Here is a 19,752-nt window from a genome sequence, read left to right as displayed (position 1 = left end):
TCCGATGGCAGCTCCACCTCCTCCGACGACCAAGATCTTCCACCAGCCGCGGACGTCTACAGCTACGCCGGTGATCGGAAGGGGAAAGGCCCGGCGAAGAAGTGGTGAAGAAGCTCCCTCTTAAGTCTAATTATCGTTTTTAGTAGTTGAACTTGTGCGGCGATGAACTGCGGTGATCTTTTGGATAATGTAAAGTGGGTTTATGCATCTCATTGTCCGTTTGATGTCGATTTTTTTGTCCGTTGTTTGATCACGTACAGTATTTCAACGCGTTGCATGCGTAGCATGGATATATGATGCCGGATATGAGATACACGGATGTTGATAACGAATTATGATGCGCGCGATCAATGTCCGTGTCCGCGGTCGTTTGGAAGGCCGAATTTGCCCGTCACGGCTCTAACGGAGTACATGATGAGCGTTTGAGAGGGCGGATTTGCCATCGTGCTCTAACACAGAGGACAGGACGAGGAGTTGGTCGCATCCAGGTAGATACATCACCGATTCACCATGTACGGCCACCGCGCCCACCTCGATCCTGAGCCTGAACCGAATCCCCGATCCCACCCACGGAGCAACCCTGGCCGTCGGATCCCCGCACCGCTCCCTGGGCCACCTCACCCACTCGGGTCGGGTAGTTCAAATCCGGCGGCTCGGCTCCTTCCTTCCTTCCCGGTCTGGAAGCTTTCCTTTCTCTTTTGCAGCAGAGGAGGAGCGGGCCGGCCGGGGAGAGGGGCTTTCCGCTTTGCTTGCTCCCTCTTTCTCCCTCCCCCCGCTCTCTCTCTTTCCAGCCTTATTATTGAAGAGCGCAGCGCGCCTCCCTTTCTCCTCCTCGCTAAGCAACTCATCAGCTCAACTCACATCATCCGTGGTGGTGCCACACCACCACTAGTTAAACCGCAGCCTTCAGCTGGTGTAGCCAAGTGAGCGAGTGCGCGGCCACAAGGTAGCGGCAGCAGTACGAGGAAGCGGGCAGAAGGGACAAGAAGAGCTCGGTCGACCACGCGGCCGGAGCGGCGATGGCAGGGCCGAGCATGCCGCGGCCTCTGCTGGTTGCCCTCCTCCTCCTGGGGCTCTTGCTGCTCGTCCACGTCCCGTATGCTGGTATGATCTTCGGCTCCGTCGGTTACGCCTGCATCCGGTTCTTTGCTTTCTTCTTCGGCTAATCTGAATTCGGTTCTGTTCTCGGCTTCTCGCCGTTGCGGTGTTTCGACTTTGGAAGCTTCTTCTCACTTTCTTTTATCATTAGTACTGTACGCTCTTTTGAGATTTGAGCCAGTCGAGCACATGTCCAGATGTTCGATTCCTTCCTTCCTACTGCCACTGGAGCATCATCATAGCCCTGACAAGGAGAAAAATAAATAAATCGTTGGTAGTGTACCTTTTCTTCTTCTACTTCTTGGAATGGAATTCAGATCACAGGGTAACTAAGTACTAGTAACTGACGTCTCTTTCACGTAGGTTCTTCAGCCAAAAGTGGCGTCGGTTCTTCAACCGTCCCCTTCGTGTCGACATGGTTCTGTTTTTAGCCCGGGAAAGAATGTGGGTGACAGTGAAATGAACCTACTTACATCTGTGGAAAACAACGGTGTCTGCGCTCTCAACCGTGCAACATTGTCAACAATTCGAAAAAAAATCCAATTATGCACGCGCACTCGTGATAAAATCCTACGTGCTCGCTCGTCGTGTCGTTGTGAGGGTGACTTGTACTAGCGCTGTACCGACCTGACACACTTTGTTTTCCAAGTCTACCCATTTGGAATTTTGAATTCCGCGGGGATTTCTTGTGCTCTTCACAAGTTTATTTACTGTGCAGTGACCTTAGGAGTGCATTTTGCCAACTATACTCATGTTGTTTACTAAAAAAAACTACTCCGTATATATACTTGTGTTGTTAACGGTGGGACACGTGTCGCAGCGCCGCAGTCCTTCATCGGCATCAACTACGGCGACATCGCCGACAACCTGCCGCCGCCGGCGTCGACGGCGCGGCTGCTGAAGTCCACCACCATCGGCAAGGTGCGCCTCTACAGGACCGACCCGGCCGTGGTGGCCGCCTTCGCCGGGACGAGCATCTCGCTGCTCCTCGGCGCCGCCAACGCCGACATCCCCTCCTTCGCATCCTCGCCGTCGGCCGCCGCCGCCTGGGTCGCCGCGCACCTCCCGTCGTCCTCCTCGCCCGCCGTGAACGGCATCTCCGTCGGCAACGAGGTGCTCTACTCGGGCGACGCCGCGCTCATCTCGCAGCTGGTCCCGGCGCTGCAGAACATCTACGACGCGCTGCCGGCCAGCTCCGGCATCAAGGTGTCCACGGTGAACGCCATGGACGTGCTGGCGTCGTCGGACCCGCCGTCGTCGGGGGCGTTCAAGCCGGAGCTGTCGGCCGCGCTGGACCCGCTGCTGGCCTTCCTCAGCAAGACCGGCTCGCCGTTCCTGGTGAACCCGTACCCCTACTTCGCGTACCAGGACGACCCCAGGCCGGACACGCTGGCCTTCTGCCTCTTCCAGCCCAACGCCGGGCGGCCGGACGCCGGGTCCGGGCTCACCTACACCAGCATGTTCGACGCGCAGGTGGACGCCGTGCGCGCCGCGCTGGACGCCAAGGGGTACAAGGACGTGGAGGTGGTGGTGGCCGAGACCGGGTGGCCGCACAGCGGCGGCGCCGACGAGGCCGGCGCCTCCGTGGAGAACGCGCGCGCCTTCGTCTCCAACCTCGTCTCCCACCTCCGGTCCATGGTCGGCACGCCGCGGATGCCCGGCAAGTCCGTCGACACCTACCTCTTCGCCGTGTACGACGAGGACCTCAAGCCCGGGAAGGCGTCGGAGAAGTCCTTCGGCCTCTTTCAGACCACGCTCACCGAGACGTACCCGACGGGGCTGATGAGGAACGGCACCGCGGGCCTGGCGCCGGCTCCGGCGCCGACGCTGCGGCCGGCGAGCCCCCCGCCGGCGATACCGCAGGTGGGTCACCCATCACTCTGTCTGCCCTTGGATCTTGCTTGCTTTCGAAGTTTCTTGTGAACTTACGGTGGAGCTCTCGTCTCGCTTCTGTTGGTGCAGGTGACGCCGGTGCAGCCGCAGCCAAGCGCGTCGGCAGCGGCGACGTCGCCGCCTCGGCATGCTCGTAGTGCTGCTGAATCGCCTCGCACCGTGCCTGCCCTCCATGTGTTTGCTTGTTTATTGTTCATGTCTCTGCTGGCCTGACCTTCCTTTTCTGTCTGCAATCTCTGTAATGTGTGTTGAGGCAAGCAACTTGTGTTCTGCTCATATGTGGTTTTGCACTGTCCAACTCTGATACGATGTGAACAAATATATTTGTTTCATAATCAGTTGGGAACCCCAGTTCGTTAAAGAAACAGTGTACCAACATCAATGACAAGGTAGGGACACGCCGACAGTCATAGCATATCATAAAAAGAATCATCATCCGAAGCATACTGAAGTATTTTGTTGGCGTACAAATAACAAAAAATACCAAGCAAGTGCAAGGAAAACATACAGGCCAGCCCCTACACACTGGGCAAATGAATGGCCAGAGAAACAACAATCTGCAGGCAGAACCTAAGGCTTCAGAAGAAGTCAACAACCGAACAAGAGCTACAACAACTCTCAGCATACCACCATCTTAGAAAAAAAAACAAGGCAAAGGCAGCATCGAACAATCGAACAGCCACACACAAAAAAAGAAGATATCATCGGATTTATTTATGCGCCGGAATGAGAAACTGGGGATGTGGTGAACTGCCCGTCCTGGAAAAAATGGATGTACTGCTGCGGCAAAGGATGCTCCACCTGCAGCATAAGAAGCACACAAGGTTAGGTTTAGGCCTGTAGCTTATGTGTAGATACCCCAGCCTTATTCCGTAGTACAGAAGAGGAATCCACACGGTGCAAAAATAAAGATCGCATCTTACCCAGTCGCCATCAGTCTCGTCGCTAGGAACCAATACATTCATTTCACTGGATTTAGCCGAAGTAATGGAAGCGGCCAGTGATTCTTTGTTCAAGTATAACTGACACCCAGCTGTGTTGTCGATTGATATTGTCGGTGCAGTGCCCTACAGGTAAAGAGACGATGAGTTTAGTACTTCACGACACTAGAAGCATGCCAAGTTCAAAAGGTTTGACCATCATACAAACAAAAGTGACACTTTTAGACCGATGACACGAATTCACAGAACAATCGAGTACCTGACATTGCACCTCAACGCCGTTGCAGTTGACAACCTCAAAAGCTGCTACGACATCCTGCATGACACATTAACTAAATTACTCTCGGCATATGCAATATTAATTCCACAAAAGAAATGCAATATCAGTTAGCTGACGCCCCAGAATGGTTTTTGCTAACCTTGAAAACAATTCCAAATTTGGTGCATTTGTCGACGGTGATATTGTTTACTTTACCTGCAAAAAGTTTAGCATTTGCTATTGACCAAAGCTTCCAGAAGAACATAATATATCCGAAGTAAAGATATACTTGTATACGTTACTCCCTCCGTCTCATAATATAAGACGTTTTTGCAAACTGTTTTAGCTTGCAAAAATATCTTATATTGTGGGACGTAGCAAACCGTTTTAGCTTGCAAAAACATCTTATATTGTGGATGGAGGGAGTACCATTTACTTGAAGGACGGAATCCTTGCATCCAAACACATAGATAGACTGTTTAGAATCACACTCATCAATAGCAAGGTCCTTTCTACCAACTTGATTTTCGACCACCCATCTGCCATTTTAAAGAGGAAATGTAAAATAGATCAGTGTAAAGAAATATGCGCTCATTTATAAAGAACCACAATATTATCCTACTAATTAAATGGTGCAAGCTCCACCAAGCAGCATATGTAAATTATCGACACCAATAAGAAATATAGATTAGGAAAGAAGGTTAGCTTCTTTGATATCAGATGGAATTACATTATTCAAATACACAATTCAAAATTAATCCAATGTGCTTCCTTAATTTTCTTTGCAATAATTTCTCTTGATATTGCATTTAATTATCTCCGGTTAGTACGAGATGAGTGTTTTTCTTACATGAATTTAACTATCCCTTGGTCTTATGTGAAGTCATTTTCTCTGAAACTCTTTCATCTATATTTGTGCCACAAACCTCAACACGAGCATTCATCTAAACAATTCGTTAAACAGGATTACAAATCCATATCCTGTTTTCAGCTCCCTCTCAACTACGCGCAAGTCCATCTATTTCTGTGCCTGCTCTCTAACCCAACTAATCAAACACAAGGTTTCTATAACTATTCCACATGGTTGGGCCTGCCTGGCATTGATGCAGACCACCAAACAAACCCACAACGTATCAGTGACAACCTGTAATGACGTACTAGTAGATAATAGACGCTAGATAACAGTATGTTGTTTTTAGCACTCACTTGCGACCCATCTGAAGCTCCAGTTTTGGGGTTCCAGTCTTGGAGCCAAAGGTTCCTGCACGAGAAGTCTTCGCAGGAGCAGGGGCAGCAGCACTACTGGTCACAACACCACTTCTATCAGCACGGTTTTTAGCCTTCATGTCATCAGTAACCTTCCGCAGCCCTGTAAAAATAATAATAGGGCCTCATATGTATGTTATTCTAGAAGGAAACAAATCTCTGGTCATAGACAAAGCAGGTGCTATCATCTACCTGAAGTCACATCTTTGCCCCCACCGATCTCTTGAAACACAGCTGACATTCCTTGCTTAGGCTGCGAAGATTTTGGAGATTTGTCTGTGCTAAAAAGAGGAGCTGATGGTGCAGCAGGTGGAGGAGGACCCTTAGCCGCTGGGGCAGCAGCCTTTGGTGGTGCACATCCAGCAGGACCCCACACAGGCCCAAGAGGATAATATTTCTTAATATAATCCCTCAAGCCAGGTGTGTAGAGCTCCTTCAAAGCTTTAGCCCACTCAACGTGGTCAGCATCTTTGTTCTTGTACTCAACAAGAACCTAAGAGAAAAACGGTGTATATGCATCATGAACCAAAACAACAAATACACATCTGGTTTCGTAGTAGAATGAAAATTTTCAGCTGGATCACTAATACCATTGTAATGTGATGCACTAACTAAATCACTCTTTGCGAGAGGACATCTTACAAAAATTAATCAAAATCACAAGACAATTCAGGCAAAACATAAGTAAATGTTTCACCCAAAATGTTCAATTACTATGAATTAGCATGTGTGGGTTTACAAATATGTAATCTTCATCAAAGGTTTCGGAAAAAGACATAAAAATTAACTTTATGCTACTCTAGGCCTTTTAAGAGTATTCCTATTTACTCATGTGAACCTAATAAGTAAGTTGTCAAAAACTTCATAATCCCGACCGTCCCCTTCCAGAATTATGTTGACAGGTCGATCTTGTCCCTTCCTCGGCACTCTTCCTCAGTCACTCATGCACACAGCACATCCCCCATTCCCCTTTTACCGGGTTTGTGAGCTCAGCTCTCAAATGCATCTTGTGCTGCATCTAAAAAAATTGGTGTGTCCTTTAGCTTTTATCTTGTACAAGATACAAGTTCATTCTCTCATTTCACTCTTTCTCATCCACCCCAACAAAATCCTGATTTGGCGACCAAAAATACAAAGTAGCATGTACTGTTTTAGATGCTTATAGGGTTCAATTTCTTCAGGATGAATATAACTTTAAAAACAAGGTTGTTCTAATGCTTTTGTTTTACAAAATACACCTATTACATGGTAAAAATAAATTTTAATTAAAGAATAATCTAGTAGTGACAACCAGAAATGATAAATGGGTTGTTTTGCTTGAATAAAAAAGGATGATAGCCATAAGTGTTACAGATGCATCTCACTAATCTATAGCAGACCTTTCCAAAAAGAAACAGCACCGAAGCATTCTTATCAGGCTTTTTTGCTATTCATAAATTTAACCACGGCAGTAGGTATAAATGCCACAGGTATTGTGGAGCAAGGACAGACCCAGTGCTAGAAGCTCCCACGGCAGGTGGGGTCCGGGGAAGGATTATACGAGGCAAAGCCTTACCCCTGCACAGTGCAATGCAGAGAGGCCGCGTCGAACCCAGGACCTCTTGGCACACTGGGGAGTACTTCACCACTACGTCAGGCCTGTCGAAAATGGAATACTAAAAGACATACCTTGTTATTGTAGAACTCGGCCATCTGCCAGCTTTCTTCAACATGTGCTGTTGGGAAACTCATGCCTTGCAAGGTGGAAGAATAAAAGCAAATCAGGCGCGAAACATGTATAAAGCTCAACCGGACTCAGAGCCAACGAAGCAATTTCACTAACCGCAGCCTTTCCCTAAGAACGCAACCCAAGCCAGGGCATGGAGACTGTCAGCAACACTCTTCATGTGATTGAAATAGTCGGGCCTCCTTCCTTCCGTCATAGCGGTTGCTTTCGCAATAGTATCGTTTAGAGGCTTGAGGAAATCCTGCGCTTTAGCCATTGATGCAGGTTTCTGCAGAACAGGGGGAAAAAAGGTTCAGTGATGTAAGAATTGCAGTTACAATTTTGCAGATCCATCAAGCACGGTAACATTGTACTATGCGGCAGCATCCAATACTGGACGCCATTACAACAGTGGCATCAGCCCCAGACGTCTCGATCAACGAAACCCTATATCTCCTGACCTAACCTAGGATCAAAATCTCGGGTCGACCAGCCATTTCCACCGAACCAACGCCCCGGTGCCCCAGAACCGAAGGGAACGCCCGGAGATCTGAGGGCCGAGCGCAGACGTAGACAGCAGATCAGGGCAGGGAGGGAAGCGCGCGCCGTACCGGGTATTGCTTGGCCAGGATGAGGAGGTCCTTGGCGACGGCGAAGGCCTCGGCGAGCACGTTGGTGGCCTCGAGCACCGTCCCGCCGATCTTCTCGGCCGCGGCGTTGAGGCGGGCGAAGGCGTCGGCGAGGAAGTCGTCGTAGGCCAGGATCGCCGGATCCGACGACGCGGAGGCGCCCCCGAAGTCGCGCGCGGCCGAGGCCCCCGACGCGGCGGCGGCCTCGAGGCGCGCCACCGCGGCCTCGAGCCGCTCGACGAGCGCCTTCTCCATGGCGAGGCGAGGGAGAACGAATCGGGCCGCCGGGTCGGTCGTGCGCGTCCGTGCGGCGGTGTGCGTGCGAGCGAGTGCGTCTCTGTGGCGCCGCTTCTCCAGCTGGTTGCGGTTTTGATGGACTCTGCGGCTTCGCGAGCGGCTTTCCCTCTTTTCTGTGGCGACAGGAAATACATGAGATTGTGAGATGCTGGGGCACTGGATAATTCCCCAAAATTAAAGTACCACATATTTTTTTAATCATGTACGGAGTATAATTTTCAAAACAAGATGAAAGTACCAAATATATTTTTAGTTTTTATATGGTAATTTGTGATCTACCAGTAGCATCTTGAAAGGAAGATTAGCATGACCTAATCAATCAGGAAATACAATCAACCTGGTAAAGGGTCGGCGATAAGGAGTCGTTGTTGCGTTACGCTTGCAAACATGAACTTTTGTTGCCTTTATCATTAAGTCGGTGAGTTGCTGCCGAAAGTTAAAGGCCACTACTAAAGTCTAGCAACGAGAGAGACGCTACTTATTATCATCTTTTTGTTTAAAAAGTCTATTATATGTATGTTGTATTCGGTGTGTATAGTTAGAGTGATTGTCAATCTAGTTATGCATGTTGGTTCCCGCGTAAATTTTTATAACTTTTCATAAAACGGTACAATCAGCATATTCATTAGCAACGGCGTGAAAATTAGCGAACATATTTCTACGCTATCAGCTAGTTATAACTTTTTTGGCGCCAATAGACAAGAAAGCAAGAAACATCGACACGGCATCAGGGCCGGCCCTGAAGGAGGGCTGGCCGCCCCAGGCCCCCAAGGTGGAAGGAGCCCCACGTATGCAATTATGTACATTAGGTGTCTGGAAGGGGGCCGTGTGTAGCCGTGGGGAAAGAAAGGAAGAAAGGCCATTGGGTCTGATCCAACCGCCTAAGTAGCAGCAACTGCTAGCGTTACATCGCCATAACACACGCATCAACTCGTCGGGATCCAGGAACGGATGCATGCATCGTCCACACGGTACGCGCCATCTTTTCGCCTTCCGCGCCAGTCGCAGTAGATGAACCATCGCCGCTTGCTCAAAGAACGAGGATTGGACTACAAGGGACGCGATGCGCGCCAGAGCTCGGCGATGGACCGGTGTTGCGTGTCCTCTTTAGAGGTGAGTGTTGCCAGCCAATCCACACTGTTAAATGTTTTGTTTATGCGGTTTAATGGTGTAGATCTCATAGATCCAGATGAAGATTGAGCTTATGGATGCTGATCATGGTTCATGGTAGTTAGGTTTTTTTGATGAAGTGCGCAACAACGACACAATTGGGTAACTAATTATTGATTTATCCGTGTGCTCAATTAGGTGCGAGTAATTTATTTTTTTAAAGATACCAAGATGTTTTATTTTTGAAGATGTAAAGGAATTTCCACACCACTCATACAGATTTGTCCATCTATCTAATTGCTCATATACTCCTATTTCTAGTAACAATTTTACCACAGTGATTCCAATAATTTAAAATGCATGTCCCAATTCTGTATTTTGGTTATGAAATCTTTTTAGGATCATGGAGTCTCATGTCCCTTTTGGTACCTAAAACATATAATGTACTTCTGTATGTTAAAAAAAAGTATTAAAAAAGTTCCTAATGTGTACCAAAGTAGAACGTGTATGAAAAAGTGAATGTAAAAGCACAAAAATTTAAAAACGTTGACAGCATATAGTTTTCTTAATCGTATATCTAAATATGTTAAACATGTATAAAAAATGTTCCTAATGTATACAAAAATATATAATGTGTATGAAAAATTAGTGATCAAAGATAAATATTCAAAAATGGTAATCATCTCAAAAATGTTAAGGGTGTACAAAAAGTTATTACTTATGTATACAAAAAATGTACAATATGTATTAAATTTTATGAATGTAAAAGCGTATATTTTAAAAAAAGTTGATAGTGCACAAAAAATGTTAACCATATATTTAGAAAAATATTTATTAAACAAATTTCTTGATGTATACCTAAATTAAACAATATGTATGAAAAAAGTTGCCATCAAACATATTTTTTAAATGTTAGTCATGCATTTATAAAATATTAAACACGTAAAAAAATGTTTCCTGATGTATACTTAAAGTGTATGAAAAATGTAGACATGTATTGAAGAAAATAGAAAAACAGAGAAAAGCGATGTAACCAAAGGAACGGAAGATGAAAAAAAACACCTCCATAACAAAGAAAAATGGAAAACCTGAAGAAAAGCGTGAAAACCCATAAAAAAACCAAGGCAACCCAAAGAAAAACAAAGAAAACTGATGAAACTAAGACAAGAACAGAAAATAAAGAATATATGGGAAAGAAAAGAAAAACCAATAAAAAAAGAATTTTTTTTAAAAGAATACTGAACTAAAAAGAAAGAAAAGAAAAATCTGGAAAAACTGGCCTAAAATGAAGAAAACGGTGAAAAAGAAAATTAAAACCAAAATACTAGAGAAAACTGTGAAGAAACAAAGAAAGCCGATAAAAACAGAAAAAAAAGGAAAAAAAACGGAGTAGAACCAACAAACAAACATGCGATCGAGCGACGAGAAATTAGAGGCGACGAAAAAATAATTAAAATGTTCCGGCCCTGAAACAACTGGAAGAGGAAACCCTTTGGGCGAGAGCTGCTTCGATCTCGCATGAAGCGGGACATAGTTCGCGCGTTCCCTATTTGTTGAGAAACTCGCGTTTTGTGGCCTCTCTCAGCTGGGCCTGGGCCAGACGCAGCCCATTCGTGCATATGCGGCCGTAGTAGCAAGACAGCCCAGATAGCTCGAGCCGTCTCTACTTCGTGCGTCTTCCGGTCACTCCCGACTCCGGTGCGGTGAGCCCCTCGCCGCCCGCCGGCGATCTCCGTATACGAGAGGAAACAAATAGCCAGCCCGGCAACTCTCCCGCACTCCGGCTCGGTAGCCTTTCCCTTTCCCCGTTCGGTTGGTCCAAGCGCTCGCGCTCCTGGCCAGCTGGTTGGCTGGATCTAGCCGGCCAGAACCCTAACCTAACCCGGCGGGTCTCCAATCCTGTCCGCATGGAGCCGGCCGCCAACGGCGACAAGCCCTCCGACGAGCAGCAGCAGTTCGATCCCAGCCGGAGTAAGGGCCTCTCTTCTCGTCTCAATCTGCCAATTATGCTGTGCTGCTTTGTTCGTGCTTGATCTGGGTTGGGCTGGGTTGGTTTCAGCCCTGTCTAGGGAATCTTGGCTACTGTATTGATTATTAGTAGTAGCTATCTATTTATTTATCGGTTACTGCACACAATCTGTTTGATTCGTGGGAAATTCACAACTACGAATTGGCAGGAGGGGAGGTTGGGAATATAATTCTTATCAACATGTTTGTACCTCATATGGCTCTGTCCAATTGCAGTAATAACCGAGAACACGCATGCGGTGAATGGATACTGATCCCTTTGGATGGAATCCATGACCGCCATTAGGAACTCATGCTGAACCGTGTGTTTTTCCACGCAAGCGATTTGATTAGCACAAGCTTCCATGTGCTATCTCAGTCATCGTCGCGAAGCTTCACATATTTAATTAGCGCACAATTCATCTGCATAAACTTTCAGGATGTGCATTCACCGGCTGTTTTGGTACCAACATTAAGTTTAGAAGCTTGTTAAATAAATTTTGCTGCGCTATATTACAGTACTGTGGCATTCTATTTAGGACACCATCTTTAGGATGTCCTCGAACCGAATACTCTGTCTTTTCTATTACGAACTGTTTGGAAGATCTAGCTTTTCCTTCTCATTTGCCAAGTGTTGCTATTTGAAAGTATGGCAAGTTCTGTTAACTCTTTTATCGCATTCTGACACATAATTTTATCAATGATTTCAAGTGATTGGCGTCATCAAAAGGAAGGCCTTGATTAAAGACCTAGCCGCTGCTTACCACGCTGAGTGTGTAGCATGTTGTAAAGAGCTTCTGGAACTCCAGAGGAAGTGGGAGGAGGTCTGTATCCCGTTGTTCTCCAACATTTCCAGATTTAGTCCTTCTTCTGGCTCTCTATATCACTTTAGTAGTTAGTACTGCAATTTTGTTCATTTTTTACCTGTCAATCGGAACATTACTTGCAGCCTGTAGCATTGTTGAAAATTATATTAGTGATGCATATTGTGCTCCATTAGCAACTGGTACTCTTTACACTTAGATCATGACTGCTAAAAGTTTTTTCTTGTCACTTGTCAGATCTCACTTTTACATTAAGTCCATAAGGCTGGAACTGTTGCAGATTCTTAGTCCAATTCATTGAGCTGTGAAACAAATGCAAATGTTTTCTAGGGAAGGAAACTTTTTAAGATTTTTAGTCCATAAGGCTGGAACTTTTGCAAATCCTGAGTTGAAGTCATGACTGTCAAATATGATTGGAGTTCAGCACTCACTGTTGCATGTTTTAGATTTTATCATTAAGAGAATTTTCTCTGTGAAAAAGGTTCCTGTTATCAACATTAATAATTCATCAGTACATATACTTGCTAGCTTGTTCTCTAGTACCTCCAGCATCTTTGGGGCCACTCTGTATTTGTTTTTTGTGCTAGCAGTTTCTCCCTTCTTACTCCAGTAGTTTTCGTTGTTATTCCCGTTCTTTGTTGGAACAGTTCAGCTTTCTGCAATTCGTGTCATAGTGCTACTTATCAAAGTCATCAAAATGCAACCGTCTTTCTGGGGCTACTTGTATTTGTTGTTTGTGCCAGCAGTTTCTCACTTGTTACTCCAGTAGTTTTCGTTATAATTATCATTATTTGTTGGAATAGTTTCCACCTTTCTGCGTGTCGCAGTGCTACTTACAAAAGTCGTTAAAATCCACCATCTTTCAGGGGCTGTATGCCTTGGTCTACACTAAAATTGAGCACACGGTTTTTGTTCTGCACTTCCTATCCTGTCAACAATTTCTTCAGATAACTGATCTCTGATGCGGTCCATTTTCCTGGGGTTTTTTTTCCCCGGTCGGTTTTGCAGGAGCAATGTGTCGAAGCTAAGATGCCCGAAGTGCCAAAACCATCTTCGACGAAGCCTTCTAAGCGCAGGAAGAGGTAGATCTACCAGGGGATTAATCGATGCTGCAGTTTACTTCAGTGGGGGAAATGGGAAGAGAAAAGAAAAGACTCATGTAAACATAGTTGACCTCCTGATACACAGGAAGGCGTGGTAAAAAACTCTACTGAGATTCGTGGTCTTCAAAATGTGGCACGAGCTAGTAAAAAAGTTTCGAGTAATGTGTGTGTACTGGTGTGGTCAATCACCATGTGAACTTGTGAAGTGAAGCAACCTACTATCACGGCTTGCTGCTGTCTTGCCCTCTGGGTAAAAAACTTATCCCGGCTTGCTGGTTCGGCTATGATGGCGTCCTTGGACATCGCAATTTTCTACTAGTACCCCTACTCTAAGGGCTTGATTAGATGAAATTAAGGGCGAGTTCTTTTGAACGGCTTAAAAAATAAGCCATCTCTTCCGAGCTCTTTTCATAAGCCGACTCTTATATTCATTGAGGCTTCTAAACTCGTTCGTCGACGTACATATGTCTGGCGGTGCCTTCAATGGCAGACAGGTTAAGGCCTCTTTTGGTTTACAGGAATTTCATAGAAATTCTAGAGGATAGGATTCTTATAGGATTTTTTCCTTTAGTGCCCTTTGGTTCATAGGAATGGATTCCTATTCCTCCATAGGATTGGTTCCTATCCTTCATATTTCATAGGAAAATAAAAAAGAGCCTATTCCTACTTATAGGATTTGAGATGCATGTCATCTCATTTCCTACAAGATTCCTATTTCTATGATAATCCTATTCTATGAACCAAAAGAGGCATAAATGAGTTCCTTCCATCAATCATCTACGGTGTGCACGTCGGCGAGCTTCTTGAACTGCAGCAAGGACATCGCTTGGATATACAGTGGCAAATCCGGAAGATATACGGATGGACCATTGCGACACCAATTATACACGAAGTATATGTATATATATGTGTAGGAACAAGACAAGTAGACAACTAAGACAGATCAATGTGACAGTGAGTGGTCACTAGATAAGATGGTTAGGCAGTGTAGCAGCCACAGTTCACAAAATGAGGGCTGGACTAGCTTGTTTTGTCCTCTGTCAGTAGCGCCAATTTTTCTTTCACTTGCAGCATTAGGTCATCTTTGTTTTTTACAATCGAGGGGCATACCGCAAGTGATTACAGCCTTGTCGAGTATGGGATTGAGCGAACGATTCCACAGGGGGTTGAGGCGCTTCAGGCCTTGCAATGCAAGGTGTTTAGTAAAATAAATTGGGTTTTTAAGCATTGGTGCTAATCTGTACATGAGGGGTGCTAATTAAGTGTGTATCGTCTACAAATAAACATCTATGCTTAAAGAAAAAATGAATTATTTCTCTAAGTATATTTTCTAAACATCTTGCATTGTACATGGCCTTAACGCAGCGTGGAGAACCAGAGCAGCTGAAGTATTAGAGTGTTTATGAAGCTAATCGTCAATGTCGGTACCGCATAGATTCGTAGACTTCCGTAAAGTAGTATGATCATTTTTAACCAATGTGATTCTGTGAAAGTCAACAAAATTGATTTCTAGGGTGCAAGTGGCGTCAGGAAGCAGGAGAGCAAGGTGGCGGCTCAGCGACATCCTGATGTATGTAACGTGGAATATCGAAGAAGCTGAACATTTATATATTCACCCACAAGTGTCTCACTCCTTTTTTTTTCCTTTTAATTTGAAATTCATGAGTGTCTCGCTCTTACCAACGTTGTAGTGGAGGATTTGGTTTTAGATGTCATAAATCAGTTGGGCCTAGTCGTGTCTCGCCATAGGGGACTGTAGTTTGCATGGGTTATGCAGTAATTTTCTTTTCCTTTGTAGATTTACCGAAAACAATCACCGCCCCTCTTTGTGCATCTACATTTCCTTTTAGTGGAGACATTGCTCCAGTCAAGTAATTGGTTTTTCACACTTCATTTCTTCTCTTTTTTTTGAATTGTTTGGATTGCTTACCACATGTGAAGATACCATGCGGTTTGGTAAACTCTTTCTTCGACCGTTTTCTCCCCTCCCTTCGGTGTCTACTTTCCCCTTCAAACTTTGCCGACGAGTCTGTGGATTCGCCTCTCCTCTACCCACTGCTCCCATGGTAGGTGATGGTGGTGGGGGTGGGGGGGATCCCGATGCCTTCGCTCCGGATGGTAGTTTAGGTTAGGATTTGCTAGTCCTTGCCGGTGCGGCGCTCGGGTAGATGGCGGCGCTTTTTCTTTGAGTTTGTTCTCCCGGTTTCAATCATCTTTGAGTTCGTGCATCTGGACGTAGTTGACAGAGCTCTGATGTAGATTCCTACCGTCTCCTTGAGTGTGTGCGCGTGCGCGTGTTCCTCTTGTGCTCCTCTTATTGCTGTCTGACAACGGATGTTATATGCACAACCATGTGTCTCTTTGCTAGGTATCTGAGGTTGGTGCATCACATGGTCCCTCAAAACACACGACGTGTATAGGAAGCGCTAGTGAATTTTGGTTGCAGTATTCTTTAACAATTGAGCAAGTTTTGTGGTAGCATCTTCATGTATGGATTCACATTTGTGAATAATAGTCATGTAATGAGTGTTGGCTCCATGAAATTGGAATGCTCCAATATAATTACGGTTCAAGTATTATTGTTTTCTCTATAGAGAATTGTCGTTGTTATGTGATGAGAAATGTCCACTTTACAATGTTGAACTTGCCACTCGGTTTAACATCAAACCCTAAATTCAACCGGTTGCCCCACACCCGAACTAACCACCCGGTATATGAGTCAACCCCCCCCCCCCCCCCCCCCCCCCCCCCCCCCCCCAACCCAAATTGCGGTCCATTTTTAAACCATGAAGTTGCGACCCCATTCAAAAACTTGCAACTGCAACTCCATCTCGAAAACTGTGGTTGAGACCACATTTGAAAACTTGCACATGTGATCTCATTTGAAAATTCGCAGTCTTTGAGAGATTGATCTTTAGGTATCTTTAGATTGCTTGGAGGTCGTCACGAATATCAACAGTTTGCTCCATGTCAATATGCTACTAGTCTTCGAGAGGCTGATCTCGGCGAAGTTCATTCAGGGAGGTATCTTTCGGCCGTGAGAAAAGAGACAATGATGGACAGGAGCATGGTTTGGCTAGAGCCGCGGGTTCTCTTTCCATCAGGCGACATGTTTGGCTATCAATTTTACGTGATATTATTTGTATTCCCATGAACTTTGAATGATGAATTAAGCTTGATGTTCCTAGAGAAACCCACATGTTCCAGTTTCATGTGCCCCACACGATTGCGTGCTTCAATCGAATGGCCACATGCAAGATTGAAACACAACTAATTCTCAGCTAGATGAGAAACAACAAAACCATTAATTTTTGGAAATATTTCTATTCACTCGGCTGATCGGAGGCTACACGTCCAATGCATCATCCGTGAACCACATGCCTCTTACCGAGCCGCCTGCAACATGGCCCTTGTTGCAAGACGCATGAGCGCTTTGCGAAGTATGTTGTAGGCCGATGAACACGAGGCGTGCAACAACCCTAACTATACATTTGTTTGCAACATGAACCTTGCTGCAAAACGCGTGAGCACACGACCTCTTGGGAAAACAATTTGAACGGAGTGCAAGATGGCCCATGTTGTAAAAATCATGAGCTTAACACGTGCCAATAGCTAACGATCAAATGGCTGTCGCACGGAAAAGACAAAAAAAAATAAGAGGATTGCAACAAGGCTCGTGTTGCAAAGGATGAGCGCAACATGAGGCTTGTTGTGAAGGCTCGGGGAGAATGGTCGAATGGATGTTCGCGGTTCCGACAAACGACTACCTGGACGGTCAGTCTTTTAGGATTATTGTTGGAAAAATGAGCAAAATACTACGAGAATTAATCCGAATAAATAGAAAATAGATCATGACAGCAATAGTAGAGATTAAACTAATCATGCGAACTAGCATAGTAGATGAACAGATCACATCTAGGGCACATACTAGAAACATGAATTCTACCACGATCTCGAACAAGAAGGATAGAATAACATACGGTGCAGCGGGTGCAGCACCGCCGGCGTTGACGTTGTCGCCCATGTCATCGAGGATGAGGTTGCCGAGGTCGGGGAAGAAGTCGCCGTTCGCGAAGTCGTCGCTGCCAGCAGTCGCGCGAGTGCGCTCCCCAAAAACCTGATCGCCCCTCTCCCATACAGGATCACGAGAGGCGGGGTTCCGGAGGCCTGCTGTCCCTTCTCCCGGTGCACGCCGAAAGGAGGGATGGAGAAGACTTGCTTGGCGTGCAATGATCTGGAACGGTGGTGAGAAACCATACGAAGCGGCGGCGGCTAGGGTAGACATCAAGATCCAAAAGAAGGTCGTGGGAGTAAACCCCACGCCCGAGTTGTCATGATCCAAAAGAATCGAAAACGGTTCAGTAATTAACGCGTCCATTAATTATTAATTAATGACTCATTAGTTTTTCCCGAGCAGCAAAAATATAGACAACATGCATAGCTCTGTCCTCGGCTCGGCTCAATCCCGCAACCCGCGGCGCGGCGCGTTGTGACGAGGCGAGGCGTGGCGAGGCGAGCGAGGAGGAGGAGCGCGCGTGTAGATCTCCTCTTCTCATGCTCATACAAGTGGTAGAAGAGCTCACCTTATAAAGAGGTGCAACTCTCTCTCAACTTCCGGGGTGGGACTAAACTTTAGTCTCACTCACTCCATTCACATGTGTGCATGAATGGGCCAAGAGAATTTCAGAATTTTAGTTGGGCTTTGGGCCAAAGGCCTACTAGCAAAATTCCAACAATCCCCCACAAAGTCTCATTGACACATCTCATCATTTAGTTCCAAAACATTGTTTATATACCGGTGCTTAGTGGAGACTGTGAAGTTGAACTTCCACTTAGAGATTTATGCTACACTAGATCACAACTTGAATAGTGGACTATGCCTTGAACTACAAGTTTTCTGCGAGACTAGTTTCACACAAATTCTTGACCGATACTGGGCTGCCGCAAGGCTTCCCCGCGGGTGGAGCGTATACGTCATACTCCAGGGCCTTTTCATGAATTTAGTAGAGAACACCCAATTCTCATAGACTGCGACGTTAACAATCAAATTCATATAGGTGTGTTCCTCAGAAGATGTTCTGCAGGACAACATCTCTGCTTATCCGAATAAGCCACTTGGAACACATTAAGATAAGTATCAACCTGCCATGCAGATCAGGGGAGTATTGCATCTTCATGGAGTGGGATAGGTAATATAGGGATACTCTCCTCCCAGCTGACCAACAGCTTGTCTCCCACTTCTACTTCACGGAATCTCCGATCACATAGAGTGGGTTACCACTATGGACAACTCATGCGGTGGGTCTCAGACCCATCTCCATCGATGCATTATCTATCACATTACGTGATAGACCCTTTGTGAAGGGATCTGCCAAATTTTTCGATGTTTGGATATAATCCAACGTAATAACTTCGGAGTTCCTCAATTTTCTGACAGATTGCAGTCTCCTCTTCACATGCCTTGAGGACTTCATATTGTCCTTAGAACTGTTTATCTTGACGATCACAGTTTGATTATCACAGTTCATCAGGATAGGGGGTATTGGTTTTTCAACCATAGGTAAGTCCATCAAGAGCTCACGAAGCCACTCTGCTTCAACAGTGGCAGTGTCTAATGTTGTGAGTTCTGCTTCCATAGTTGACCTCGTTAAGATGGTCTGTTTGCAAGACTTCCAAGAAACAGCGCCACCACCAAGTGTAAAAACATAACCACTTGTGGCCTTAATATCATCAGCATTAGATATCCAGTTTGAGTCACTATAACCCTCCAGTACCCTTGGATACCCGGTGTAGTGAATCCCATAGCTCGCAGTGCCTTTCAAATAGCGCATAACTCTCTCAAGCGCATGCCAATGATCATCTCCCGGTTTTGACACAAACTGACTCAGCTTGCTAACAGCAAACGAGATGTCAGGCCTCGTGGCACTCGCCAAATACATAAGCGAGCCAATAATTTGAGAATACCTCAGTTGATCTCTAGCAATCCGTCGATTCTTTTGAAGCAACACACTAGCATCATGTGGAGTTGGAGAAGGTGTGCAGTCGCTATACCCAAAACGACTCAAGACATTTTCCACATAGTGAGACTGAAGCAGTGTGATCCGACCATTCTCATCTCTCAACAGCTTGATGTTTAAGATAACATCAGCTACTCCTAGATCCTTCATCTCAAAACAGCGAGATAAGAAATCCTTAACCTCCTTGATTAAATCAATCTTGGTTCCAAAGATCAATATGTCGTCGACATACAGACAAAGAATAACTCCTTCGCCCCCACCATAGCGATAGTACACACACTTGTCACCATCGTTTACTATAAAGCCGGCAGTAGTTAATGTTCTTTCGAACTTCTCATGCCACTCTTTAGGAGCTTGTTTAAGGCCATATAAAGACTTTAATAACTTGCACACCTTTCCTTCCTAACCAGGTACTACAAAACCATCTGGCTGATCCATGTAAATTTCCTCCTTCAGCTCTCCATTGAGGAAAGCTGTCTTAACGTCCATTTGATGAACGAGAAGACCATGTGAGGCAGCCAGTGATAGTAGCACCCGAATTGTGGTCAGTATAGCCACGGGTGAGTAAGTATCAAAGAAGTCTTCACCTTCTTTCTGGGTATA

At 45.7% G+C, this 19,752-nt stretch overlaps 3 protein-coding genes across 3 annotated transcripts; 2 read left to right on the top strand and 1 right to left on the bottom strand.

The window, feature by feature from the left end:
* The first annotated feature begins 659 nt into the window (after positions 1-659).
* On the top strand, positions 660-3,329 carry LOC125550465 (glucan endo-1,3-beta-glucosidase 7). Its single transcript, XM_048713463.1, has 3 exons — positions 660-1,104; positions 1,919-2,961; positions 3,061-3,329. The coding sequence occupies exons 1-3, from the start codon at positions 1,020-1,022 to the stop codon at positions 3,202-3,204; spliced, it is 1,272 nt and encodes a 423-aa protein (XP_048569420.1). The 5' UTR covers positions 660-1,019; the 3' UTR covers positions 3,205-3,329.
* A 56-nt stretch (positions 3,330-3,385) lies between these two features.
* On the bottom strand, positions 3,386-8,165 carry LOC125550464 (cyclase-associated protein 1). Its single transcript, XM_048713462.1, has 10 exons — positions 7,774-8,165; positions 7,280-7,451; positions 7,126-7,190; positions 5,650-5,950; positions 5,398-5,560; positions 4,621-4,730; positions 4,352-4,407; positions 4,192-4,248; positions 3,915-4,058; positions 3,386-3,792 (listed from the first exon to the last, which is right to left on the bottom strand). Exons 1-10 carry the CDS (start codon positions 8,044-8,046, stop codon positions 3,706-3,708), a joined length of 1,428 nt encoding a protein of 475 aa, XP_048569419.1. The 5' UTR covers positions 8,047-8,165; the 3' UTR covers positions 3,386-3,705.
* Positions 8,166-10,857: 2,692 nt separating this feature from the next.
* Positions 10,858-13,416, top strand: LOC125550463. Its single transcript, XM_048713461.1, has 3 exons — positions 10,858-11,169; positions 11,917-12,029; positions 13,038-13,416. The coding sequence occupies exons 1-3, from the start codon at positions 11,106-11,108 to the stop codon at positions 13,113-13,115; spliced, it is 255 nt and encodes an 84-aa protein (XP_048569418.1). The 5' UTR covers positions 10,858-11,105; the 3' UTR covers positions 13,116-13,416.
* The last annotated feature ends 6,336 nt before the right edge of the window (positions 13,417-19,752 follow it).

The sequence above is a fragment of the Triticum urartu genome, chromosome 4, assembly GCF_003073215.2.
Source record: "Triticum urartu cultivar G1812 chromosome 4, Tu2.1, whole genome shotgun sequence".
NCBI lineage: Eukaryota > Viridiplantae > Streptophyta > Magnoliopsida > Poales > Poaceae > Triticum > Triticum urartu.
This window is presented reverse-complemented; position numbering and strand designations above follow the sequence as displayed.